Raw genomic sequence first — 23785 nt, forward strand, 5'->3', positions numbered from 1 at the left:
GTACTCGAGTAGAAAAGCCACTGAAGGAGTATGGGACCTGGCACATGTGCTTGGACTGTGGTAGATCATCTTTCTCTGAGGCACATGAGAGAGTCAGGCATCGTCTGTCACTGGGAAGGTTAGAAGACCAGATCAGTGTTTCCTCACGTTACTGCAAATATTCCTCTGTCTCAGCTGATTCCTCTTTCCTGCTTGATTCTTTGTCTTCATCATAATTGAAATGGATGATGTGTAGTCCTCTGACACATCTTCTATTTCAGTTTCACATTCTGAAAATTCAAGAAACTTCAAGAAGCCCAGTCACTTTCTCTCCAAGCTCCTCAGACTACCATGTCCTGGATGCCTGAGAACCTACTTGAACATAGTTCAGATTCTTCATCACTTTTCTTCACTTCATAGCCTTCTTCCACTTCTGCAGGTGGCTGATGTGCTTTTTCAGAGAAAGGGTAGCATGTGCTCTAAATATTGACAATATTTTCTATATCTTCTAACCCTGGATCTTCCTGAACATTGATTCTCCCTCCTCATTATACTAGAGGACAATATGTGCTTTGTCCTACTGGTCATTGCTTTGCACAACATGGTAAAAAAAAGTATGCTCATCAAAGTATGCAAATCTCCAGTGCAATGGAGGCTTTTGAGGATACTTTCTGTGTATGTATTATTGTAGAGTCTACCTTACAATACGAAACACTTTGATGCGGCTGTTGTTGTGATTTGGCGCTGTATAAATAAAATTTCATTGAATATAGAGCACCTGCCTCCTCATTGTGCTGCCTGTTGTGGTTGTTATGACCAGTGCTTGACCCCACACATCAGTGATCCAAGATCAAAGATGTTTGAAAACAGTATGGTGTGAAAATACGGCTCTTTGCAACACTTTGTACTTTGGGGTCATTTTTGTCCACGAGGGCAAACAACGTTATAAAATTCAATAAAAACCACATAAATAAATCAAATTACTTGAAACTTATTACCAGAGGTGGGACCAAGTCATTGTTTTGCAAGTCTCAAGTAAGTCTCAAGTCTTTATCCTCAAGTCTCAAGTCAAGTCTCAAGTAATGTCAGGCAAGTCAGAGTCGAGTCTCAAGTCACTGGTGTAAAAGTCCGAGTCAAGTCTCAAGTCTGAAACTTTGAATTTCAAGTCCTTTCGAGTCTTTAAAAAAAAAAAAAAAAAAAAAGCATGTTGCAGTTATGCTAAATGTAAATATTAGACCATGTAATTTTAAAATCTGTGTTTTTCTCAACACATGACAAAATAGTGAACTTAGAAAATATACACAAATTGTAAAATTGCACCTCTTTAAAATGCAGCTCAATTAAACCTAGCTCCAAGAATAATTTTCACCGACGGTTCTGAGATAAGCTGCATGTTATTCTTGGATGCGGTTGTAGGACCGGCTTTAAAATCGCATGACAAAAATATCATACATATTAAAAAAAACTGCATCACCAACGTAGCCTGGACAACATTTGCTAGTTAGATGAAGTCAGCTATCTCATCGTAGCATATTTATATGCATATTTATAATTATACGGTTCTAGGAGTGAGTGCATACACTCATGAAGTTTAGTAACTTCAGGTCACTGCAACAAGCCCAGGTACAGTTTACCGACGGATGGGTACAGGACCTTGAAATGCACCGTGTAGAACGAAAGACCATCGTACCTATCATAAGTTTACCAGTCTCACAAATTGTCGTCATAAATACACATTCCTTAACCGTTTATTAATAGGACCTTTGAGCTCAACGGTAATTAATTAGTAGTGGAAATAATTTCTGGTAGCATCACAGAAATGTAGCAGTGACAATAATATTGTATGCTGTAATCGTACTGGGCAATTAGTGATACAAAAAACCTGTTTTATCCTGTGAATAAAAGTATATGTTTTTGTCAATGTACCATAATAACAGAAGCGAAACGCAATATTGTGTCAGGACAATTCACTATTTATGCACAATAAATAAAGGAGCATAGCGCGACAATTTCTGTTCAGCGCCAGACTTGCTTGTAACCTATATCACCAATTATGTTAAGAAAAATGACGCATTAACTACAACAGCAGACTGACCTTCGTGTAAATGCTTGGAGCAGACTAACCTGTGAGCTGGAGTGTTCTGGGACGTTATATTTGATCTTTGAATGGCTGCATGTTACCATGTTCGAGCCATGTTACTTCGGAAACATGGCTCGAACAATTTCTCTTCAACGACGTAATCCGATAACAACCGATCTCTTTACCCGTCGGCTTCCCGTGGCTGTCATTCGACCGGCTATTGCAGTTAATAATACAACAGCTTCTTGACATTTTTGTGTTTCTTTTTATCGCTGTATAACTGATTTTAATTGAAAGCCTAGTACCGCTTGCCACGAGTTCCCAGAATCCTTTGCGGTTCTACCCGTGAATGACGTCACATTTTCAATCTCTATATAATATGCATGTTAAATTTTATATTTGGGGTAAAATATCAAGTCTTTTCAAGTAAACCGGTTCAAGTCCAATTCAAGTCCCAAGTCATTGGTGTAAAAGTCCAAGTCAAGTCACAAGTCTTAGAACATTTTTTCAAGTCAAGTCTAAAGTCATAAAATTAATGACTCGAGTCTGACTCGAGTCCAAGTCATGTGACTCGAGTCCACACCTCTGCTTATTACAATCATTCATAGTATAGTAATGAATAACTTCTGTTATTTTCAGCCCATTTGATGAATAACAAATACATTTTTGATAGCAAAAGATTTCTTTAGAGGACAAAAATGACCCGTGGACCACACAAGGGTTAAGAGCCAATCAACAGCTGAACCAAGAAACATATTAAGCGATCAAGTTGAGTACACAGTAATGGTTCACAACTGTCTCACCTGTGTGGTGGCAGGTGTTTCACTCTGCTTGTTACCCTAGCAGCTTAAGAAAATGTACTTTTTTTGTCCTACTGTATCCTTTACATGACTCTGTGTTTGTTCTTGTGGGATGAGCAGTTGATTGTGTTGGCACTCACTACATTGATTTTAAACTGTGTGCACGCAAGAACGACTATAACTTGATACTATTTTGGCATATGCCAATATTCTTCCAGTGATACGCGGAAGAATACTTTCATATGATTACATCTGAAGATACTTTGCATTTCATTCTACTTACTTCGTCTCAAATATAGAAGCATCAAATTTCACTCTAAAGGAGAACCACAGGGCATTTCCATCAGCTGGCTCCACTGAGAGGTATGTTATGTAATCACCACATGCTGGCATCGAGTTTCTTTCTTAGGACTGCTAGGAGCATGCTTGAACGTTTCCAGGACTGCTAGTTTTTCCAGCTTCGGTCAAGTCATAAAATTTGATTAATTTCTAAATAGAGTCAATTTTGTAAATGTGAGCAAAAATAGACAAGGCGAAGAAGATGCGATGGTCTATGAAAAAACTACAGGAAAAGATTGGATTAAAACTTTTTAGTTCTCAAATCTGGAAATCATTTACGCATGCATGCATATTATGTTCAGTGGAAGAAGGAGGCACAGCAGAGAACTATGATAGGGATGAAAGAACACTGTTGTAGGGGCTTATCAAAGGGGAGGCACGAAGGGGTGCCGAGGTTGCTGCTTCAACAACATTAGGTGGAGGATGGGAGAGTACAGAGAGGATTCATGGGGAAAGCAAAAGAAACAACTACAAAAAGAAACAAATTGCAAAACCAGTGTCCTCTAACGGACACTCGTGTCCTACAGTCAAACAATGAATTTATGTAATCATTAATAGATGGCAACCACATAAACCTCCAGCTTGAAACACAGTGCATGACTTAGGGATGTGCACAAATCACCAAGTACTGTGTACAAGTAAGGCTGAAAAGAGTAAAAGTCCTTTAAGCTATGATTACTCAATCAAATAAAATGAAACTTTAATATGTTCCTCTGTTTCTCTGCCTTCCAGCAGCATTCATGTAGGTTTCCCTCATACACTGGGGAGGAAGTACAGCATCTGGGGGCCTTTGTGAAGGAGATTTTGAGCACCCAGTGCATTTTCTTTTCTGCATTAACTTAAAGTTAAAAATGTCTTTATTTAAATATGGGGGAAAAAACCCGAAGACAACAGAAAAATCCAGCACCCTACTGGAAAAACATGTATTATGTGTCAAATTCAAACAAGTATAGTCAGCTTTTCTTACTCAAAAATTTCACCGCTATGTCAACACACATACAAGCACAGTTTGAGCTTGTTGTTGTATGTGAGTGTGAGTCCTCAGTCACATGGGCTTCGAGACTGGTTGTTGACCACTTGGCAACCACCGGTTGTTAGGGAAAAGATGTATTCCTCAACTTGTTGCGCATTGTTGCTGTGAAATCAACTGCTAAAACCTTAATTAAACACTCCAGTTGGCAATAGCGTAATTGTGATCGAGATAGAGATTGTTACCTTTCCCACGAAACATTCAGTGTTTGTATGAACTTTCAATGTTGTTGACTGAATTTAAAGTCACATTTTGGGAGTAAATAAGACCTTTTGCTGAAGAAAAGCACTCACGCGTCAGTGGCGTTCCTCTGGGTAATGTGATTATTTTTCTAAATAAGCCGTCTGCTTTTTACACGATTTTACTGCGAGAGATAAATGCATGTGTTCTAAATATTAGTTTGTAAGTACTCCCTGCATCGTCTCTGAAATCTACACCCATGTTTGCAAGAGCAGATCTGTAATCTGAACTCATGCTTGTATTCACAATCCTTAACTGGCTCTCCAACAGGAGGCGGTGGCGGGGGGGATTTCACAACAGACAAGTGCAAAACGCCAAGTTAAAACTGAATGGAAAAAAACAAACAAAACAAAGTTAAGTGAAGCTTCTTTCTTTGCACCCAAACCAGCCGTTTCTGCTGTACCACCAGAGAAAATGGATGAAGTGCATTATCACACCCACAGGCAGCACGCACACAGGAAATGCATGTAACACTCTGCACTTGTGAATACAGTGAGAGAACAGCTCTTTTACATATATCCATTTAGGTGGCTGGAAAATTTGATGAAAATGGAAGTGGACTAGCATTGCTTTTCTTTTTTTCTACTCTTACTGACCTCTCAAAGTCAAAGACATTCATGCAGCACTTCACACTATGATTTTAACTACCTCACATCCACGGCCAATTCAGAATCACATGTGTGCCTTTGGATTGTGGGAAAAAGCCTGAGATAACCATGCAGGCAACCTCCAACCAGAAAGCTGACTAGGAGATCAAAACCTAGGACTTTGTTGCTGCAAGGAGACAGTCCCAACCACTGCACCACAGTGCACCATTAACTGGACTGGGCCAAATGAGAATGTCTGATGAGCTTGTCTTACTTCAGATTCTGATTTGGAGCTTGTATAACTTGTGTAGCTCTTTTTAAAATGTGATTATTTTTGTCCCTTTCTAAATAAAATCAAAGTAAAATGAGATAAGTGACAATAAAGTGCAAAATCACATGGATAATAACTCCTCTGGCTGTTGCTTTAACTGAAAATATCAAGACAACCTGACAAACAACAGTTAGTTTAAAGAAAACAAACAAAAAGACAAAACCACAGGTGTCATGTTTCCTGACACTGACACATAAGTTCTGCATTTCCTATTTTACCACACCAGTGTGTGGTGGAAACAATGATTACTAAACTAAAAGCTCAAAACTATGACACTGCACTTGAAACAGCTGATTTTTAAGGTAACTAACACTCAAACTGGGGCTTTTGGGGAGCGTCACATGGCTGTAATCATAATCAGTCCACACACAGTAAAGGCAGCGAGTCTCTGTTAGTTTATTTGGTAGGAATCTAGGCATTTCTGACCACATGACTAAGTAAAATCTGTGTCCAAAATCCTATAGGGAGTTTTGTTTGTACAATTCTAACACTTTAAAGTCAACTTTTGCTATGACCACCTTTATTTTTCTACACAGACTGAACTCTCTTAGATAAGTTTTCTTGTCATTTCTTTAGGTAGTCTTCAGGAATAGTTGTCCAAGTTTCCTGAAAGACAATCAAAGCTCTTCTTTCGATGTTGGCTGTCTTTATACCCATTTTTCTGTAAAGATGATCTCACACTGCTTTAGTAATGTTGAGATCTGGGCTCTGGGCAGGCTAATCCATGACTGATAGTGTCCATATGTATTTTTCTATGTGTTTACTGCTCTGACAATGTGTTTGGGATCATTGTCATGCTGAAAAATGAAGCCGTTGCCAATCGGACACTTTTCAGAAGGTATTACATGTTGGATCAAAATCCGATGTTATTTTTCTTCGTTCACAATTTTATCAGCTTTGAGAAAATCTCCAACACCACTGGCTGAAATACAGCCTCAAACCATGACTCCACCATGTCTTAAAAATGGCCTTTGGCACTCACTGTTGTCTCTCTCTGCTGACCTGCATACATATTAATGAAGATTTAAACCAGCATTTTCAAATTTGGTTTGAAAATGGTCACTCCATGAGACCTCCTATGTCAGGTCTTTGCAACTTGTTTTTCATATTTCTTAAGGACCTGACCTTCAGATCATCATCATCAGTTCCTCTGCTATAGATGAACAACGCCGATGTCCAAAGAAAAACTTTGAAAGACCTTTCAGAAAGCCTGCAGAACTACTGCACTGGACCACTTAAAAAAATATAAGGAAGTCTGGCTTTATGGAAGCAAAACATAAAGAAAGGGGTGGCCGAGACTTTTGCACAGTACTGTACGTAGATGTAATCAAAAATGAGACAAGTCCAACAGAGAGGGGCAGCTGGTGATGACATTATGTTATTGAGTCAAAGAGTTGTAGCTATTTGACTGAACTGAGTGGTTGATTAGATTAAGCCACTCTTTGACGCAAGTGTTCCAGCAAAAGTAGCAAACATTTTACAGTCTCAGCTTCCAAAAACACGAGGATTCAATTCCCCCTGTGTTTTACATGTGAATGTAGTATTTGCTGAATTTTGGCTGATGGTTGGTGCATTCCTCCCTGTTCGTACAGACCAATCAACTATTAGATTAAACAAAAGCCTAATCTGCTGATAATGAGAACAACAGCCGCTGCCATGCTCCTTGAGCTAATCTTAATTACATCAGGTAATAATCAGTAATCTGACTGTTATTTTTGTTGTTGTTTTTAATCAGTAACTTCTCAGTAAATAGGGAGACATGATTGCCAGCTCACTGCCACACTAGGTCTGTCTTTCCCTCTTGTAAAATAGCCAGGAAGAAAACACACACACACACACACACGAGTGTGAACTAATTTGCTTAGGCTTATTTTTAACAGAGTGTTAAAAACTGCACAACAGAGCTATGGTAAGTGTACAGGCCTGCTATCCTGTCACTGCCAGGGCTATTTAAATGAAAGTTTCGCCAGGCTGACTGGCTGTTAACATCCACTCAGCTGGACAGGATTCAGCATATATAGAGTGTAAATGTCCTCTGCTGCTTGTTTAAGTTTTCCCTGATGTTGTTATAATAGTCCTGACAGAGGTAAAACACCCCCCCCCCCCCACACACACACACAAACACACACTTCTGCTGGCTACAACCCAGCTACAGATGGCACGGAGCTACAAAATGACACTACAGAACAAGGATAGGCCTGGAAACTGGAAGCAGAGACTATTAAACATACAGCCGCATTTGTGAAGGACCTGGCTGGAGCACCAGCGAATACCGCTACCTTCTGTAACACAAGCATACAAGTCCATGCAGCCCCGGGCATTACTTTGCTCTAATGTTAACAGTAAACAGCACTTAGGACAATGGAAAAACATTCAAAGGTTGTGTTTTTACGTGGACGTCACGAATGGGAAGTTACCTACCTTGTTTTGGAGGCCAGGAAGGCGAGTTTTATTAATCCGTGAGTGCAAATCTGGATCCCTTCTTTCTCTATACTCGCCACTTTCAAGCTGTGCTCTAAAATATGAAGCTCCATCTTTTACGTCTTCTCATTTGAGGAAGGACTAAAATGTAAAAAAGAAAAAAAAAGCTAAATATTTTCAAATTAGATGCATGAATAAATAAATACACTCAGAGGGCAGGCCGAGACGTATTTAACAGAGAAAGAAGCAGGGCGACAGGGTGGAATAAAGAAAGCAAAGAGGTAAAAACGGACCTGCTGTCAAACCTCCAACGGAAACGTTGACACTTCCTGTCTGGTGTTTTTCAAAATAAAAGCGCCCGGCAGCTGTTTTTTGTTTGTTTGTTTTTTTGCCAGGGAGAGGAGGCTCCCAAATGTTTTATCTGCCTTAAAAAATATCCATTCCAAGTCTCTGCTAAGTCTTATATTATCTGCTGTTTATATCTGCTGTCTTAAACTATTATTATTGTTGTTATTATTATTAGTAGTAGTAGTATAAACATTTGCATAAGTTTCCCATTAGAAATAACTACTACCTAGTTTGTGTCTCTTAGATTTGAGGATTATTATTTTTAATAATCTTGGGAATTGGCTCCAAGGTTTATTACCTCAGTATTCCCAAATATATCGACTCTACCACCTTGAAGGCTCATTGATTTGAATGGGTAAAGGCAGTTTTAATGTGGTTTTCTTTTCTATGCCCTTACTTTGAAGAAAAATGTTTAAACGGAAGTTGCTTTCTAGCCAGCTTCCCTCAGCTTGTCGGCCTTCTTAAATGGAGAGCAGAGGACCGCTGCTCCCCGTGTTTGCTCTCCGACTGGAATAGTTAGCAGCTGGTTGGAGTGAAACAAACAACTTGCCATTCAAACGCAGGGGGCGGGGCTGCAGTGTAGCGCGGCAGTATGGGATTTGTAGTTTTTGTCCGCAAGGTACAATAAAGGGTGCCGCTACAAAGCAGAATAAACTACAATGATTAGTGGGGGATTTTTTTTGTCCGTGTGAGACTGACCAGGAGAACCACCGCTGCCACCAGTATGTGCTTCCAGCAGCAAAGCCTCCAAATGCAAAATAACTTCTGTATGTTCTAATGCAAAGATATGTTGTATATTTTATATGTATGTAATATAGGAGCATATATAATAAAAATACCTTTGTTTTGGAATTTTCCCATAGATTGTTTGATTGCCATGTTGCTCTTGTAATGGCTTTCTGTGCACACATTAAGTCAGTACTAATGCATGGAATTAAACAGCACCAACATAATAAAATCTGAATAGAAATAGTCCTTTAAATATGTACAACTAAGAAGCTGCATTTTCAAAATGTGTTCAAATAACTGTGGAAAAAGTACTGATTAAGAAAATTCATGATATCAGAGTTTTATAATCTGCTTATATCCTGTTCATCAGAGTTCACGTTATGAGTTAAATGCTTGGAACAAAGTAAGGAAGCTTAAATCTCAGCAGAGGGTTAACTCTTACTCAGATTATAAATACACAGCCCAGAATAACACACTAGAAAGTGTTAATGCAATCAACTGTAACTTCTTTATATTTTTAAATATACCAGATGTACATGCACAGAGGCTAAAAGAACTCTGTTTCTCTGTGTTTGAAAATATTTGGGGAGGAGTCGGCACGACCAAAACCTATTTCTGCTTGGACTAAATGACATAAATATAAAAAGGAATCAGTACTTTTTAAATGTCAAAAAGCTCATAGAAAAATAAGACAAATAAGTTAATGCGACCTTTGGGTTTTGGACCCTGAGTTTTGAGTTTTTGCGAGTTGACATTTTTGGATTGTGAGAATGTTTTATGATTAGGTGTTTTCCTTGTCTATTTGAAATATGGGGTTGTCAGCTTTTTTGTTATTTATTATTACCTTTCTTGTAGCCTATTTAAATTTTGCTTATTTATTAAAATCCTGCATTTTAGGTTTTCCTTGGGGTCGAGGTTTCTGTTCTTTGGTTAGCCAGTATTTCGTTTCCAGGCTTTCTTTCTATGTTCCTTTGTGTAGTACTTCTGTCCTCCCTTGTGTCAAGTTAGCCCCTCGTTCCCTGTTCAGTTGCGTCTTCCTATTTTATTTTGATAACTATTGTTCTATGGCAATTGTGTGGTGTTTACGTCTATCCTTTATATCTGTTGTTTCCAGCTGTGCGTCCCACCTGTTGTCTCCCCTCTTGTATACATTGTCTCTGACTCGCTCTGTTCATGGTTGCGTCATCCCTCTTTGGTCATGCCTGTGTAAACCTCAGCTCTGCAGCTCTCATCTCTGATTTCTATAGTGTGTTTGAATCTCCTGGTGGGTTTGTATTCCCTGGTGATGTGTAGTGTTTTGAGTCACGTGATTTCTTCCCTGATTGAAGTGAACAATCACCTTTAAATGCTTGCTCTAAGTTACTCCACCCTCCTGTGTTCTAGACTTGGACTGTCAACAAATATCTCACACAGCCATACTTGACGTAATCACGGCCTCATTCATTTGTTCTGACATCTCTTTCGAGCTCCTATTAAGAATTCCAGTGAAAGTCTGCAAAATCCAAATCCAATCCATCCCAGAGGTTTAAATGATTCGATCCTATAATGTCATTAAAAAGTGTTCCTTTCATTTATTTATTTTTGGGCAGTGTACTAAGGTGTGTTTTTCCGCATTTTCAAAACAATAATCTAACCTCTTTATTCTTGAGGTGTATCAGAGGCAGTTTTGTTTGCATGGAGCATTTTATGTCTTACATTTATTGCTCCAGTTAATTCATTCAGTTTTATTTTCCCATGTAAAATGTAAGGTGAACACATTGCTATTTGTTGCCATGTATTTCTTTGTCTTAAGTAACCTTTCTCAGCTTCCTCATTTCGTAACACTAGGTATCTTTTGAGTAGCAGTAAGGGGCACTCAGAAGCTTCCCGTTAGTTAGATTCACAGTAATTGTTGAATTTCCAGCGCTTGAGTTCATAAGCGTGAATGGTTACCCCTTCCTGGGAGGCTGCAGTGGAAACTTGTATTCACAGCTATGCAGGGTGCAATTAAATTGGACTGCACTGCGCTTTTTGAGGAAAAACAACTTTTGATGTCGCATCGCCTGCTTCAACAAGTTTTTTACATATATGGGTCATCCACATACAGCCTGGTTTTTGTTCACTGTCGGCGTGCAGGATTGTGTATTTCAGCAGATGCTATTATACCTGTATCACACTGATTCACTCCGATTTATCAGCTTGATACATGCCTGCTTTGCTGCCACTGATTCTTCTTTGATCCACACCAACCCTTTGGATTACCTACTAGATAAAAGCAGCCGATTGCTCTGGACCCCTTGTGGCCTTTGAAACCCCACGTTCGTGTTGTCTCATTAGGTTTTCGAGGCTTTAATTAACAGCGCATTTGGGTGTTTGCAGTACTAAAATACAATAATCTGGGTCCCACATTGTGAGCTCTGTGTCTACACTAATCTTAATTATTTTAGTATGATCATGACAAAAACTTTGAGTCATGGAATTTATGTTGATGTTCAACATCTTCATCCTACGATGTGAAACAAGCCCAGATGTCGACAGACGCGGCTCCTCCCTCAGCATGGTTTTGTTGGAGGTTTCTTCCTATAAAAAGTGAGTTTTTTCTTCCCACTGTCGCAAAGTTCTTACTCATAGCGGGTCATCTGATCATTGAGGGTTTCCTCTGTAATATTGTAGGGTCTTTACCTTACAATGTAAAGTGTGTTGAGGTGACTATTGTTATTCAGCACTATATATATATATATATAAAAACAATTGTATTAAAAAAAACTAAATAATGTGTTACATTTTAAGACACGTGCCTCATTGGGTCAGGGATAACACATCTTGTATCAGTTTTGTTATTACATAACACACTTGGATTCGCTTTTACTCACAGGGCATTTTTGTTTATGAAAATTTGTTTAAACATAGGAAAAGATTTGGGGTGTTTTAGGTTAATCCTGCATGTTAAAAAAAGAGAACCCAGTGCCTTTAAATGTGATGCCAAAGGGTCCTTTATGAGCCTCATGCAAGAGAGAGACCCTCCTCTATTTTGCCCAAACACGGGAGGACTATGGTAGATGGCCAAGGAACCTTCTGTGTGAATTTAAGATGTTGGTAACTGGATAAAATTGCAGTATTTCCGTGGGAATGAAAACTCACCTGGATTACTTGTTGCAGTCTCACCATGGCCAGCAGCCCAAGACGATAACCGAGCCTCAAAAGCCCCAGATCCCCATCCAGCAGAGCAGGAGTTCAGCTCAGCTTGTAACAGGATTTTTTTTTGCCTCAGAGCAAAATAGTTTAATTTGACAATACCGGTAATCAAGTCCAAGGTCTTTTGTGCATGAAAGTCAATGAATCAAATGAAACTAATTATGCTCACTCCCAATACTTTTATTCTTAGATTCTATTGCAGTAGCTTTTCATGACTCAGAGTTCAAATACTCCTTATTTATCATACTCTGGTGTTTCTCCAGAGTCTGAAATAAGGTATCTCCCCCCTCTTGTACACTAACCATTTTCTGATTGGCTACCCTTTGTAAACAAAAGATTTGAACCACAGGTGGGTGGTGCTTCTGTGCTCACAGTCTTTAACAATCTCTTATCTCTTGTGACTGAAGAGAGGAATCTGATCTCTGAGTGTTTGGCTCTCAAACTCACACTCAAGTCATTATTTGAAACATTGACTTTATTTAAAATGAACAACCACGATTGTAACAGTATGAGATAAAATGCAGCATGATAGGTCCAGACATTCTTCTGCAGAGCAGGGGTCTGTTAGCATCACAGTGAAGGTGTTCTACAAGTGTTGCTGGAGATTCATGCATTCCCAATCCAAAACTGTGGGACTATCTAAAATTGTTATAATCATTAAAATTCAGGTTAAGGACTTGAACAAGTGTCTTCCTGTCGATCATATTTTGAGTATTTTTCCCAGGGGAAGAACCTGTGTGCTAACTTTAAATCCCTGCTTCTAAATCTCAAGCCTCAAGCAAGCAATCTTGAAGAGCTTTTTAATCCTAATTTGAATTTTGACTGTGACATCCCCCCAAAATCCCCCAGATTCCTTAGCATTTGGAAATACCCCAGCATATTCTCACTGATATACCCTTTAAATGTAGTTTTTCTTGGTTTTTTTATTACATAAATAAGTACAAGGACCTATCTTCTAGCACTGTATCCATCCCTTTGCCTCAAAAGCAGCACGTTCTGATTTTAATTGGAAGTTTTAGAACCACTTCCCTGACGACAATTCTTGTCTGATAAATCTTGGAAGCGCTCTGGTGTTAATTGCCTTTAGCTGAGGGCCTCTGACGCTACAGTATTTCCAGCCAAGGCTCTAATTGTAACAACAATGAGCTGTAACATCCCACAACAAAGTATTAATTAAGCAAACAAGGACAGGAGCTCTGTTGCTACAGCAGAGAGATAACAGACACTACAGTGTCAACATATTTGAACTGGGAATAAAAAGTATCCCCTCTGGGACAAGGAGCTATTGTACAGCTAATCCTCTTTGAAAGCAAACACGTGTCCATACAAATAAATGCACAATTATGTGGTCAACTGAAAGGCTAGATACTCAGGTCTTTGGATTTTTTCCTATTCAGATCATGTTTATCTAAATAGAAAATAATTTCGGTTTTTTAGGAATGCCAAAAAGTGTCTCTTGTCCTCCAGTTTCCTCGGGTCTTTTAAGGACACACAGTGTTGAGATATACCAGCTTTTTGGTTAGATGGACTGAACGGGGTTCTCGACTGGCATCTATGGATAGCCCGCAGCAAAAAAAATTTCTGGCACAATCTATGGATAGCCCCTCTACCTGCAGAGACTGTCTATTATCAGATAAAGGTACAGTCCACAGTGTGTGGAACAGCCGGTCTGAGAACTACTCTTAGTTTTCCTCTATGACTGAACCAGGATCTTTCACTGATAGGTAAATGTGTAAAGCATAGAGCCACTAAGAAACTGGGTAAAAATGATTGAAAAAGCAGCCAATGTCCGAAAAACAAAAACAAATTATTGCTCAAGACCACTTTAAGACATTAAAGTCTAGCTCTTTGGAAGTAAAAGACAAATAGACATCTGTTGGCAGCCATGGCACAGGTGGTAGAGCTGTTACTCCACTAATTGTTCATGATCTGCTGCCACTGGTGTGTATAAATAGATACATTATATCATTTATCAGAACCCTTAAGGTTTAAAAGGCTCTTTTATTCATTTACCAGATTACATCACAAGATTTATGCAACTGAAGTCTGTTTATTTTGCATTTTCATACTTTTATCATATACACTTTATTACATAGTTTGAAGTGGGCTACAGATGGCTCTTCTCTGTCAGTCTGCTTCTTGATAGACTCAAGAGCACATCAACTGTTTACCATCACCCGATGGTAAACGTCGAGAGTGGAAGAGTGGAAAGAAGAGATCCACAAGTATTAAGTCTCGCAGCTAAAGGCAAAAATGTTATTACCTGTTCAATGACTGCATTGAGTGTTGTGGTGAAATGCCTGCCGTGACACACAAGGAGGGGGCTCTGAGGAGAGCTGGGTGTGCAGAACAGCCAGAATTTCCCCCTGCAGCTACTCAGCTTCACCTACCCTTTCACTTCCTATCATTTAGGCTCCTGCAATCTCATCGTAAAGTTTGTCCCATTATATTTTGGCTTCCTCCTGGCTGCACCCCAGTGCCTCTCCAGGAACCCAGTGATTCTTGTGGTCGTAAAGTGATGAATCATGTAAATGGCTCCAGGCATAACGGCAGACTTTACACTTTTGTACAGCCATAAAGTAAGGAAAGGTACAGTCTGAGCACTCTTTCTACAGTAAGACTATAATTTGGAAGATTTCACCCAAAGTAATAACCAGCAATACTTAATCGTTAATTTCACACATCACCCAACAGATGTGCATGTGTGATACATTCTGTGTCAGACATTAACCCGGCATCTCCCTACTGTCATCAGGTTTTGCCAGTCTGCAAATTTTCAGTGCATTCACTGCATGCGCGCTGCTTCCTGCACGCTCTATTCAGTAAGCTAACTCACCTAAATCACAATATTCCCAGTAATGTAAGGTGGTCCATTTTCTGCTGTTTCCTACATCCGAGAAAGAAAAACTGTTGAAAATGTCCTGACCTCATTCTCCTGAAATTGTGTGAAAAGCTCATGGTGATTATATTTCAGTATATGTTGTTTTAACTCCTACCATTAGCTATGATAGACCATTTGCTAAGCTATGGTCTATCATAGCTTAGCAAATGTGCATGTAGATATTGGCCCTGGTGGAGTGGTAGTACTGCAGAAAGGGAGAACCTTGTATAACATATATATAATATATGTCATGTGTTTTGGGTGTTTGGCCCAGAGCTTGTGTTTGGAATCTAAATTCTGATTGATCTTTATTATCCTCTGTTTTTGTTATAATCTGAGCTTTGATGATTTTGTTTAAAGCTTCTGGTCTTCTTCTTTTCTTAGTCTGCCTTTGAGCTTCGTTTTTGTTCTTACACTTTTGTATTCTAGGTTGTAGTGATTGCTTATCTTGATTCCCGGAGTTTCAGTTCCCCGTGTCTCCTGTTAAGTCTCTGTGTCTGTGTTTGTTTACCTTTCTGTGTCTGTCTGGTCTCTCTGTGTCCTGTCTCTGTGGAAGACATTGCAGTCTAATATGGTAACACTGTTTCAGCAAGAAAACCATGCAGCAAAGCATACCCTGCTTTTTGCATCTGTTGGATGACTGGAAAGTACTGATTGAGACCATAACCTACGTGATTTATATTTAGGTCAGTGAGCAGTAAAGTAATTTTCTAATATGCTTCTAAAGGATTGAGATTTGTGTCCATGTGGAAAAGCTCAGGTTTAAGTCGGGTGAATTGCATGTGTCCCGTGTCCTGCACCCTCCATCCAGGACACGGGACACACGACAGATAGCATCCTGACCTAAACTAGGCAGTGTTTCCAGAAGCGAGAACGTGTCTGAAACTGACCAGCTCTTCTTGTGCGTTACATGTGAGGGAGGGTAACTTCAGACAATGCCCTTGCCTGATTCTCAGACATGGCTTGGAGATGATGTGTGAACACAGATGACACCAGTTCGGTTCTGTGAATGTTACCCCTAAGGGTCAGGCGGGCTGTGAAAGTGACTTGATATTGTATCTAACTGTCAAGACACGCAGACACAACAAAAGAATCATTGAAGGGAGGGTGAAGAAAAATCCAGCTTGTTTACTTCTCAGCTGAGCTTGCATCATATGAGATGTGACAGTCAAGTAGAAAAGGCCTCAAGACTCAGAATTTTATGCATCAAATCTGAGCAGCTCTGCAGTCTCCAAAGGACAGATGTGTGATGTCAAACACAGAGACTGTCTGAAAGAGAGTCAAAGGGAGAACTCGGGAAGAAATTCCTCCACAAGGTCAAGATATCAACCCGGCATTGTCAATCATCTGCTGTTTATGTTTCCAAGATAAAACACACACAGCATCCACGAGTTCACCGAGGAAATAACAGACAAGCAGCAACTCATTGGAGCCCTTTGCATTATCTAGCTGTGCCAATTGAAGATGTAGACAGAACCCCCACTCAAATGATTAACACACAGAAGAATATGAATTTCTCTGGATTAATGTACTGACATACTTTAAAAGATGAATAAAGTCCTACACAAGTATGAGAGCGAGCAATGTGCATTGATATATGCATCCTCATGCAAATGCATGATTCATATGTAAAGTTTCATTCAGATTTGGTTAATCAGATGTAGGTAAACTGAATTAGCATAATGCATTACTTAGGTACCCAATAGCTTGTAGCTTACAGTAATACTCCTGTATCTTTTGCCTGATGGAAAAAGTGAGGTGCAGGGTGGGACTGGTCTTTAGTGATGCTTCTAGCCTTCCTGGTGAGTCTGGTGGTGGTGACATAATGTGAAGCTATGAAAGTCAGTCTGCAACCAGCGATCCTGGAAGCTGTATGTTTAAGCTGTTGTTTGTCCTGATTGGTTAGGTTATCGTACCAAGACAGGTTTAATGAAGTTGTACGTCTCTATAACAGCTGTACTGAAAATGGATCACACCTTCTCAACTGAGCCCACATTTCGTAGCTGCCAGAGAAAGTAGTCTCTGGTGGTTTTTGCCAGTGATTGGACTGGTGTAAATAAGACTGGTTTATAGCTGTGGCAAGGAAAAGGAGGGAGGAGACCCTCTTAACCCAATCAGCTCTTTAGTTTTAGATGTGTTGAGGCTCAGATAGTTGCCTTTACATCAACTCAACCGCTATTTCACCTCACTCCGGTATGCAGAATTGTTGCTGTCAGACAAAAGACCTACCACAGCGATATCATCAGCAAAGTTTTGCAGTTTAACTGAAGTTTGACACTTATTTGTGTAGCACACAACCTTGTGGAGCTCCAACATTAAAACTCTGGGCACCGAGACATGATTGTGAATTCTAACTACTTGTTTCCTACAATTCAATTCAATTGTATTCATTTAGTGCCAAATCACAGCAACAGTTGCCCCAAGGTGCTTTATATTGTAAGGTAAAGACCCTACAGTAATATGATGACTCAATTTGTACCTTGCTTCCCACGGGCCTCCTTTGCATTCACAGAACAATAGCCTAAGACTATGCATAGTAAGGAAAGAAAACATATGGTCTCCTTATTCAATTCAATTTGAACAGAAAGTTCAAGCTCCATCCCATCTGTCACAAACTAAGTCGAGATAGCATCAGTGTAGGCTTCCTTTGAACATGGAGGGGACACAGTAAGCAATAGATTTGGAGGTTGGACCCTTAATTTCCTGCATTCTGTTGACCCTTTTATGCCCTTATGTGTGTTCTTAAGGTTAAGGTTAGGGTAGATTCAATCAGCAGTAGATAAGTCATCCATCCTCACATGCACAATTTTAAAAAACAAACCCAGACAGCAGATAGATAACACAAAACGAATTTACAAAGCGTCGTGTTTATCTCAGTGACGGCTGCTGTAACAAAGCTGTTTTGAAACTGTGTTGTTCGGCATTTTGGGATCAGAAGGAATAAACTGAAACTCACTATGCAACGTGTGCGACTTGTCAAATCCAATCAAACCGCTGTAAATGTCTGGTGTGAGGGGACCCTGGGTTCACCCTGTTAGACCATTTAGCAAGAGCGAGTGTACGTTCTCTACAGATAAATATCCAAACCATGACACCAAGAAAAGGACAAAACAGGCTCGGTATAAGCGCACAGGCTTTACAGTCAGGAATCGTTCCAACATATTCAGACTGAACACATTCCGCCTATAATGGACGGGACCTCATGGGTATTACATTTTTAAAAATCAGTGACCATATCTTCTGATATGTTTAACTGCAGATAGGACTCATCACACCATTTAACCAGACCATCACTGTGACATCTAGCACAAAATATGTGAATCAATCTGCTACAGTGAAAAAATGGAGCAGCTATCTGGTTACTATACCTGCTGAGTCAACACGACCAGGTATGATTTACTCTTACTCTTTACATCTCTTTTCTCTGTTAGAGGAACCTGCATAAACATGCACGTGTGCACCGATCACGCCACTTATGTAATCAGTGTTCAAAACATGTTCAAAACATGTCACACACACATCGGATGATTTTAAAGAATCCGAAACATCTCAGTTATGTTTTTGAACCACGATGGAAACCAGAAGAGCAGGAAGTGTTCCTTTAAGGTTAGTCAGCAAACTAGTTACAATACTTCTATTGTAAACTCAAAGGAAAAACAAAACATGGCTTGTGACTCAGTTTTTGAAAAAAAACTTGATGCTTGTGGTTGTTTTACTTTTATAACTATAAACCTGGCTTTGTGTGCACAGCATCAGAAGTTGATTTATATAGGGGTTTTCACAGACGTAAGTCACAAAGCACTGCACAACTATCAAAACACAATATTAATAGAGAAACATGTTAAAAGACGATAAAAATAAAAGCATAAATAACAAAGAAATGCCAGCAGAATGCCAGATTCAACAGAAAAGTTATTAACTGTTTTCAAAGAGTCCCCAGCGTCAGCTAAACGGTGCTCGAGGGGCAAACTGATCCAGAGCCAGACTGACGGGCTCGGTCCCCTCTAGTCTTCAGTCTTTTACAACTACTTGGAGAACTAATAGATTTAACAATGAGTTGAGATAAATAAGTTGTGTATATATGTATGTGTGTGTGAGGGGTTCTCCTGGAAAACATTTAGTGCTTCTATGAACTCACCATTCACATTCTGAGCGTAAACACAACCCCCACTGCTGAAGAACAAAGACCCGTCTCCTCACCGTTTTTTTGGTCTAATGAATACATGTATGTAGCTCATGTGAATGTTCCCTTAAATAAACAGACATTTCAGGTATTGTGGCTGTTTGCTGCTTTTCCTGATCTGAACTTGTTTACAGAGTTGATAAAGCATAGATACAGTTAAGCAGCTGAACATAGTTACATGAGTCGTCTGACATTTTCCAGAAATATTTGCTGCTTTAGAGACTTGACCTTTGTTCAAGGATTTGGAGCCATGCCTTTAAGTCACGGACTGAATGGAATGAATATGTGGGTGTTTTGTTTGCACCGCTCTTTCTCTACTGACGATCGCTGTCATTTAAGAAACAGAGCTTCAAACAGATGGGGTAAGCCTGGGGTAAGTTTTAATCTCTTCCCCGTGACCCAGATGAAATCCTGAGAACAGCCAGGTTTTTGGCAGAGTTCAGCTCACCTCCGTCCACGAGTGCGCACAGCTGATCTGTGCAAACACCATTCTCCATGGATGAATGGACTTTGTGCACCTTTAAGATCTTGAAATACCAAAGCCTCTTACCTAAACCGACAGATTATGTAAGTTTCAAGTATTAAGAAGTGATAAGAAGATTCACAGTGTAGTCAGCTGCTCACAGCTTGCAAACACACTGCTGTTGTCTAAAATGGGAAATACAAGTATGTATTAGTAGTACTTAAAGCACTATAGATTGAAACATTTACATGTGGGGGATTAAAATATGGGGGATTGATTACAATCCTTCAGATTCTCTCATGGATTAAGTCTGTTAACTTATACATTCAGCATTTTTTGCTGGTTTTCTTTCAAGGCTCAAATAAAAGGGTTTTTCCTGTCACACACTCACACTCTGCTGATTTATCTTCAGCAGCTGTGTTACTTTCAGTCTGTATTGTGTGTTTAACCTCTTTGCAGTTTTCCCATATTATAATTAATTTCATCTTCCTTTGTGAAATCAGTTGCTGTGATGCCAGAACACTTGTCCATAATTGTGATTGGTTAGATGCTGATGATTGGGGTAAGTGAATCGAGATGACTGGGTGTGTTGGACTCGCTTCATAGTACAAAGCTCGGGTCTCTTAGAAACCTGTTAGGATCGTAACTCAGAAAAACCCTGAAATTTGACCTTTAAAACAAACAAAGAAAGAAAGAAAGAAAGAAAGAAAGAAAAGAACTCGTGGCTTTGTGTGTTGTTAAATCATTTGTTATTTTATGAAGGTTGTTGCCTGTCCGTATCTTTATGATAATCACTAAAGACAAATAACTCCAAGTGTCAAATCTTGCCGACTCTGTAAAATGCAGAGATGAGAGGACCCAAATCAGACTGAACAAACACAAGCTGGCCATTTATTGGGGCTGGTGCAGAGTCCAAAATACAAAGTCTATAAACTGAGTAACAAAAAGCTGAAGCTGCACCACAGACCATGAAGGGAAAAGTACAGGGATAGTTACAGACACTGCAACAAAAGGACAAAGGGAACCTGAGGCCATTCGCACTGATACACTCATTACTGATGGGTACCAGGAGGGAGAGGGACACAGGTGAGCAAACCTTCAAAGTAAAACAGGAAACAGCCAAAGAGGACTGATACTGAATATTAACATCTGGCAAGATGAACAGAACAAGAAAACACAAAGGGACCAAGACATAAACACTGAATGAGACAGAGGCAGGACGATGAACCAACTGATAGTAGATATGAACCACCAAGTCCTGTATTTCCACTGTACCTAAAGCATGCTCAATTCGCCTCTATGATCTTGAGCATATATAAGGAGAATGTATTGTGTTATAATTAAATAAACAGCACAGGTAACACTGAAACACAAAGTCCTTATAATCAAAAATAGTTCAGCAGGGCATCAAGCTACACTCACATTTGACTTCATTCATATTAAGGAATTATTGAGTTCTCTGTTTAAGCTCATTTAAGCTTTCTTAATGCTGCTCCTAACAGTGCTTTATAATGTCTTCTTTTCTCACTGCTTGTTTTTGAGTGGCTGATATTTTAGTGTCTCCTGTCAGTGTAAACTCTTTAAAAACTCTATATTTTTAATCTTGGACTCTACTCCGGGGGCTTTGCATAATTAAAAATGAAATCCTTATTTATCTTATTTTGAGCCATGATGCAGAACATGAGTCCACCTGTAAGCCAAAAGCTTTGGCTTCAATCTGCTCTTTTCATACATCGTTTTCCCCCCTACTTTTGTCTCACATCTTAGCGCCTTGGGTCTGGCTGTGAGCACAGATGCTCCAGTCACCTGCTGCTCAAATCTTCTGTTTCATGGGGAACTAAAGGAAGGTCTTCCATCCAATTTCTTGACCACAACTCAGGGTCCAGTTGAGGAAAAGGCAGGATACCTTGGACAGGCCTTAGACAGTTAGGCCTTTTATCCTGTCTTCCTTCTCTCACCCCAACCATTCGCGGCAGATCCAGTCCAACTTTTTTTATAAAGAGCTTTAAAATAGCCAGCACAAGACCAAAGTGTGTACAGTAAATAAGTTAAGAGCAATAGATCAAACAAAACAGCAACAAAATAAATAATAAAACACATAATACATAAAATTAAAACAGTCCTACATTAAAAACAACAACATACAATCGACTAAAAAACAACTGAAATGAAAATGAATTAAAAACCAACATCTCACTAAAATCAACATCATCATCTCACTACAATCACCTAAAAAAATAAAAAAATAAATAACATCTAGCAGGGTGTGAAATGCCAGGGTGAAGACGTGGGTTTCCAGAAGTGATGTAAAAACAGGCAGAGAAGAGGCCTGTCTGGAGCTGCTACAGCAAAAGCACGGTTTCCTCTAAGTTTACACTCAGTCCTGGGTACATTCAGGAACAGCTGATCAGATGGCACCGCCCCTCCCTGAGCCTGGTTCTGCCAGAGGTTTCTTCCTGTTAAAAGGGAGTTTTTCCTTCCCACTGTCGCCAAAGTGCTTGCTCATAGGGGGTCATATGATTGTTGGGTTTTTGTCTGTATGTATTATTGTAGGGTCTACCTTACAATATAAAGCACCTTGAGGTGACTGATGCTGTGATTTGACGCTGTATAAATAAAACCGAATTGAAGCTGAATATCACATTTATGGCAAATATCAGAGTCATGCCTTTTGACTGTGGAAGAAAATTGGACGATGCATAGGAAAGCCATACAGGCAGGGAAGCTGCAGGACTGTTCTGCTTCTCCACCGAGGCCCAGTATAAGATAAATGCTAATTATTTTGAATTTTGAAGCATGCAGCAGAGTCCATGAATAACAAATATGGAGCTGGCAATGAGAATACCAGTTTCTCTTTAATGGGAAGCCCTGACACTATGGAGAGTACCTGTGCTCAGTTTCCGTGTGGACACCTTCCAGCTGACTTAAAAATGAATTTCATGGCCTGATTGCTCCGAGCGTGCGATGTCTGTGGTTGCCATGGTCACGCTTGGCTCCGTGAAATGAGCAGATCAGGTGGAAATACTGTCATTTACTAACACTCAGAAACAATGCTGATATTTATCATCAAATCGGGAAATTGCACTTAGAACCTGAAAGGGTACTGTCAGGAAAATGAGTTTGTTAACCTCGGTTTCACATTTCATTTGGACTGCCTTGTTTATGCTGTTGTGTCTCTGTTGGCTGTAATGTTCTCTTTTTCCTCATTACCTGCAGAGGCGGAGTCCTCAGAGTTCAGCTGCAAGACTCAACGAGCCACCAGAGCCACTCATTCATCATTTCATGTTTTTTTTCCTCCATTTGTTAGATAGATGGCTGAAAGCTCAAATTTCCTCATTTTCTGTTGTGCTCAAAGACATAAATCACAAATTCAGAATGTCCTAAAAACGTGGTTCTTGACAGCAAAGTAAATGGTTATCCTCCAAGGTTGTGTATATCTGCCTAAAAAAATATACCTCTAATGTAGGCTGTCAGACAAAATGCCACTTCCTGTCTCCTCACAGCATACGGAAGAATTATTATGCCGCTACTTTTTTTGTTTAACAGATGTGTTGTCACGCAGTAATTGCAGAGATGTTGTTAACAGGTAGAAATATGCACTTTGTAAAAGGATGGGCTTTGAACATGTGCTAGGCAATCAGATAAATGAGGCAGCGTGCAATGAGCCTTCTTTCTGCGTAAAGATAAAAAGTGAGAAAAAGAACAAAAATAGAAAACCTTCCTGTCTGTAACTTTTTGTCCATTGTCCTACGTGAAGCCTATCTATTATTAGACATATTACTTGTGTGGTACTACATAGGTGTTAAGCTGTTCATTATTTACTGATGTGCCAGACACTCTGGGGAAGAAATTCATTGCACAATATTATATAAAACTTTTTTGGAGTCCTTTTTTGCCTCTACTTTCATCCTCACCAACTCATGAGAACATACACCGATCAGGCATAATATTATGACCTATTATGAAGTGTTTAACACTGATCATTTCTTCATCATGGCACATGTTAGTGGGTGGAATATACAGTATTGTATTTTTCAGACCATAAGGTGCATTAGGCGAAACAAAATCAGATCAAACTTTACTCAACTTATTCTTCTTGCTACCTCCATTTCCGTACCATTGATTCATTAATGTTGAATTCTCTCACAGCTGCTCCTTTCCCATGTTGTTGCAGTATATTAACGACTAACCTCATATTAT

At 39.5% G+C, this 23785-nt stretch overlaps 1 protein-coding gene and 1 long non-coding RNA gene across 3 annotated transcripts in view; one reads left to right on the forward strand and one right to left on the reverse strand.

The window, feature by feature from the left end:
• castor2 (cytosolic arginine sensor for mTORC1 subunit 2) overlaps nucleotides 1–12253 on the reverse strand; it is a 30685-nt gene extending 18432 nt beyond the window's left edge. The window contains exons 1-2 of one of the 2 annotated variants that reach the window (XM_026181390.1): nucleotides 12005–12253; nucleotides 7808–7948 (exon numbers count right to left, since the gene is read on the reverse strand). In XM_026181390.1, coding sequence (XP_026037175.1) covers nucleotides 7808–7920 — 113 coding nt within the window. In that variant the 5' untranslated portion in view covers nucleotides 7921–7948; nucleotides 12005–12253. Of the gene's footprint in view, nucleotides 1–7807; nucleotides 7949–8100; nucleotides 8167–12004 lie in introns of those variants that run through there. The other variant, XM_026181389.1, reaches the window with a different exon arrangement.
• An 8053-nt stretch (nucleotides 12254–20306) lies between these two features.
• Nucleotides 20307–23472, forward strand: LOC113030916 (uncharacterized). The gene is made up of 2 exons (XR_003273665.1): nucleotides 20307–20671; nucleotides 22802–23472. It is a non-coding gene; the product is annotated as an uncharacterized LOC113030916 (long non-coding RNA).
• Nucleotides 23473–23785: the final 313 nt, after the last annotated feature.

Source organism: Astatotilapia calliptera, chromosome 10, assembly GCF_900246225.1.
Source record: "Astatotilapia calliptera chromosome 10, fAstCal1.2, whole genome shotgun sequence".
Classification (NCBI taxonomy): Eukaryota; Metazoa; Chordata; class Actinopteri; order Cichliformes; family Cichlidae; genus Astatotilapia; species Astatotilapia calliptera.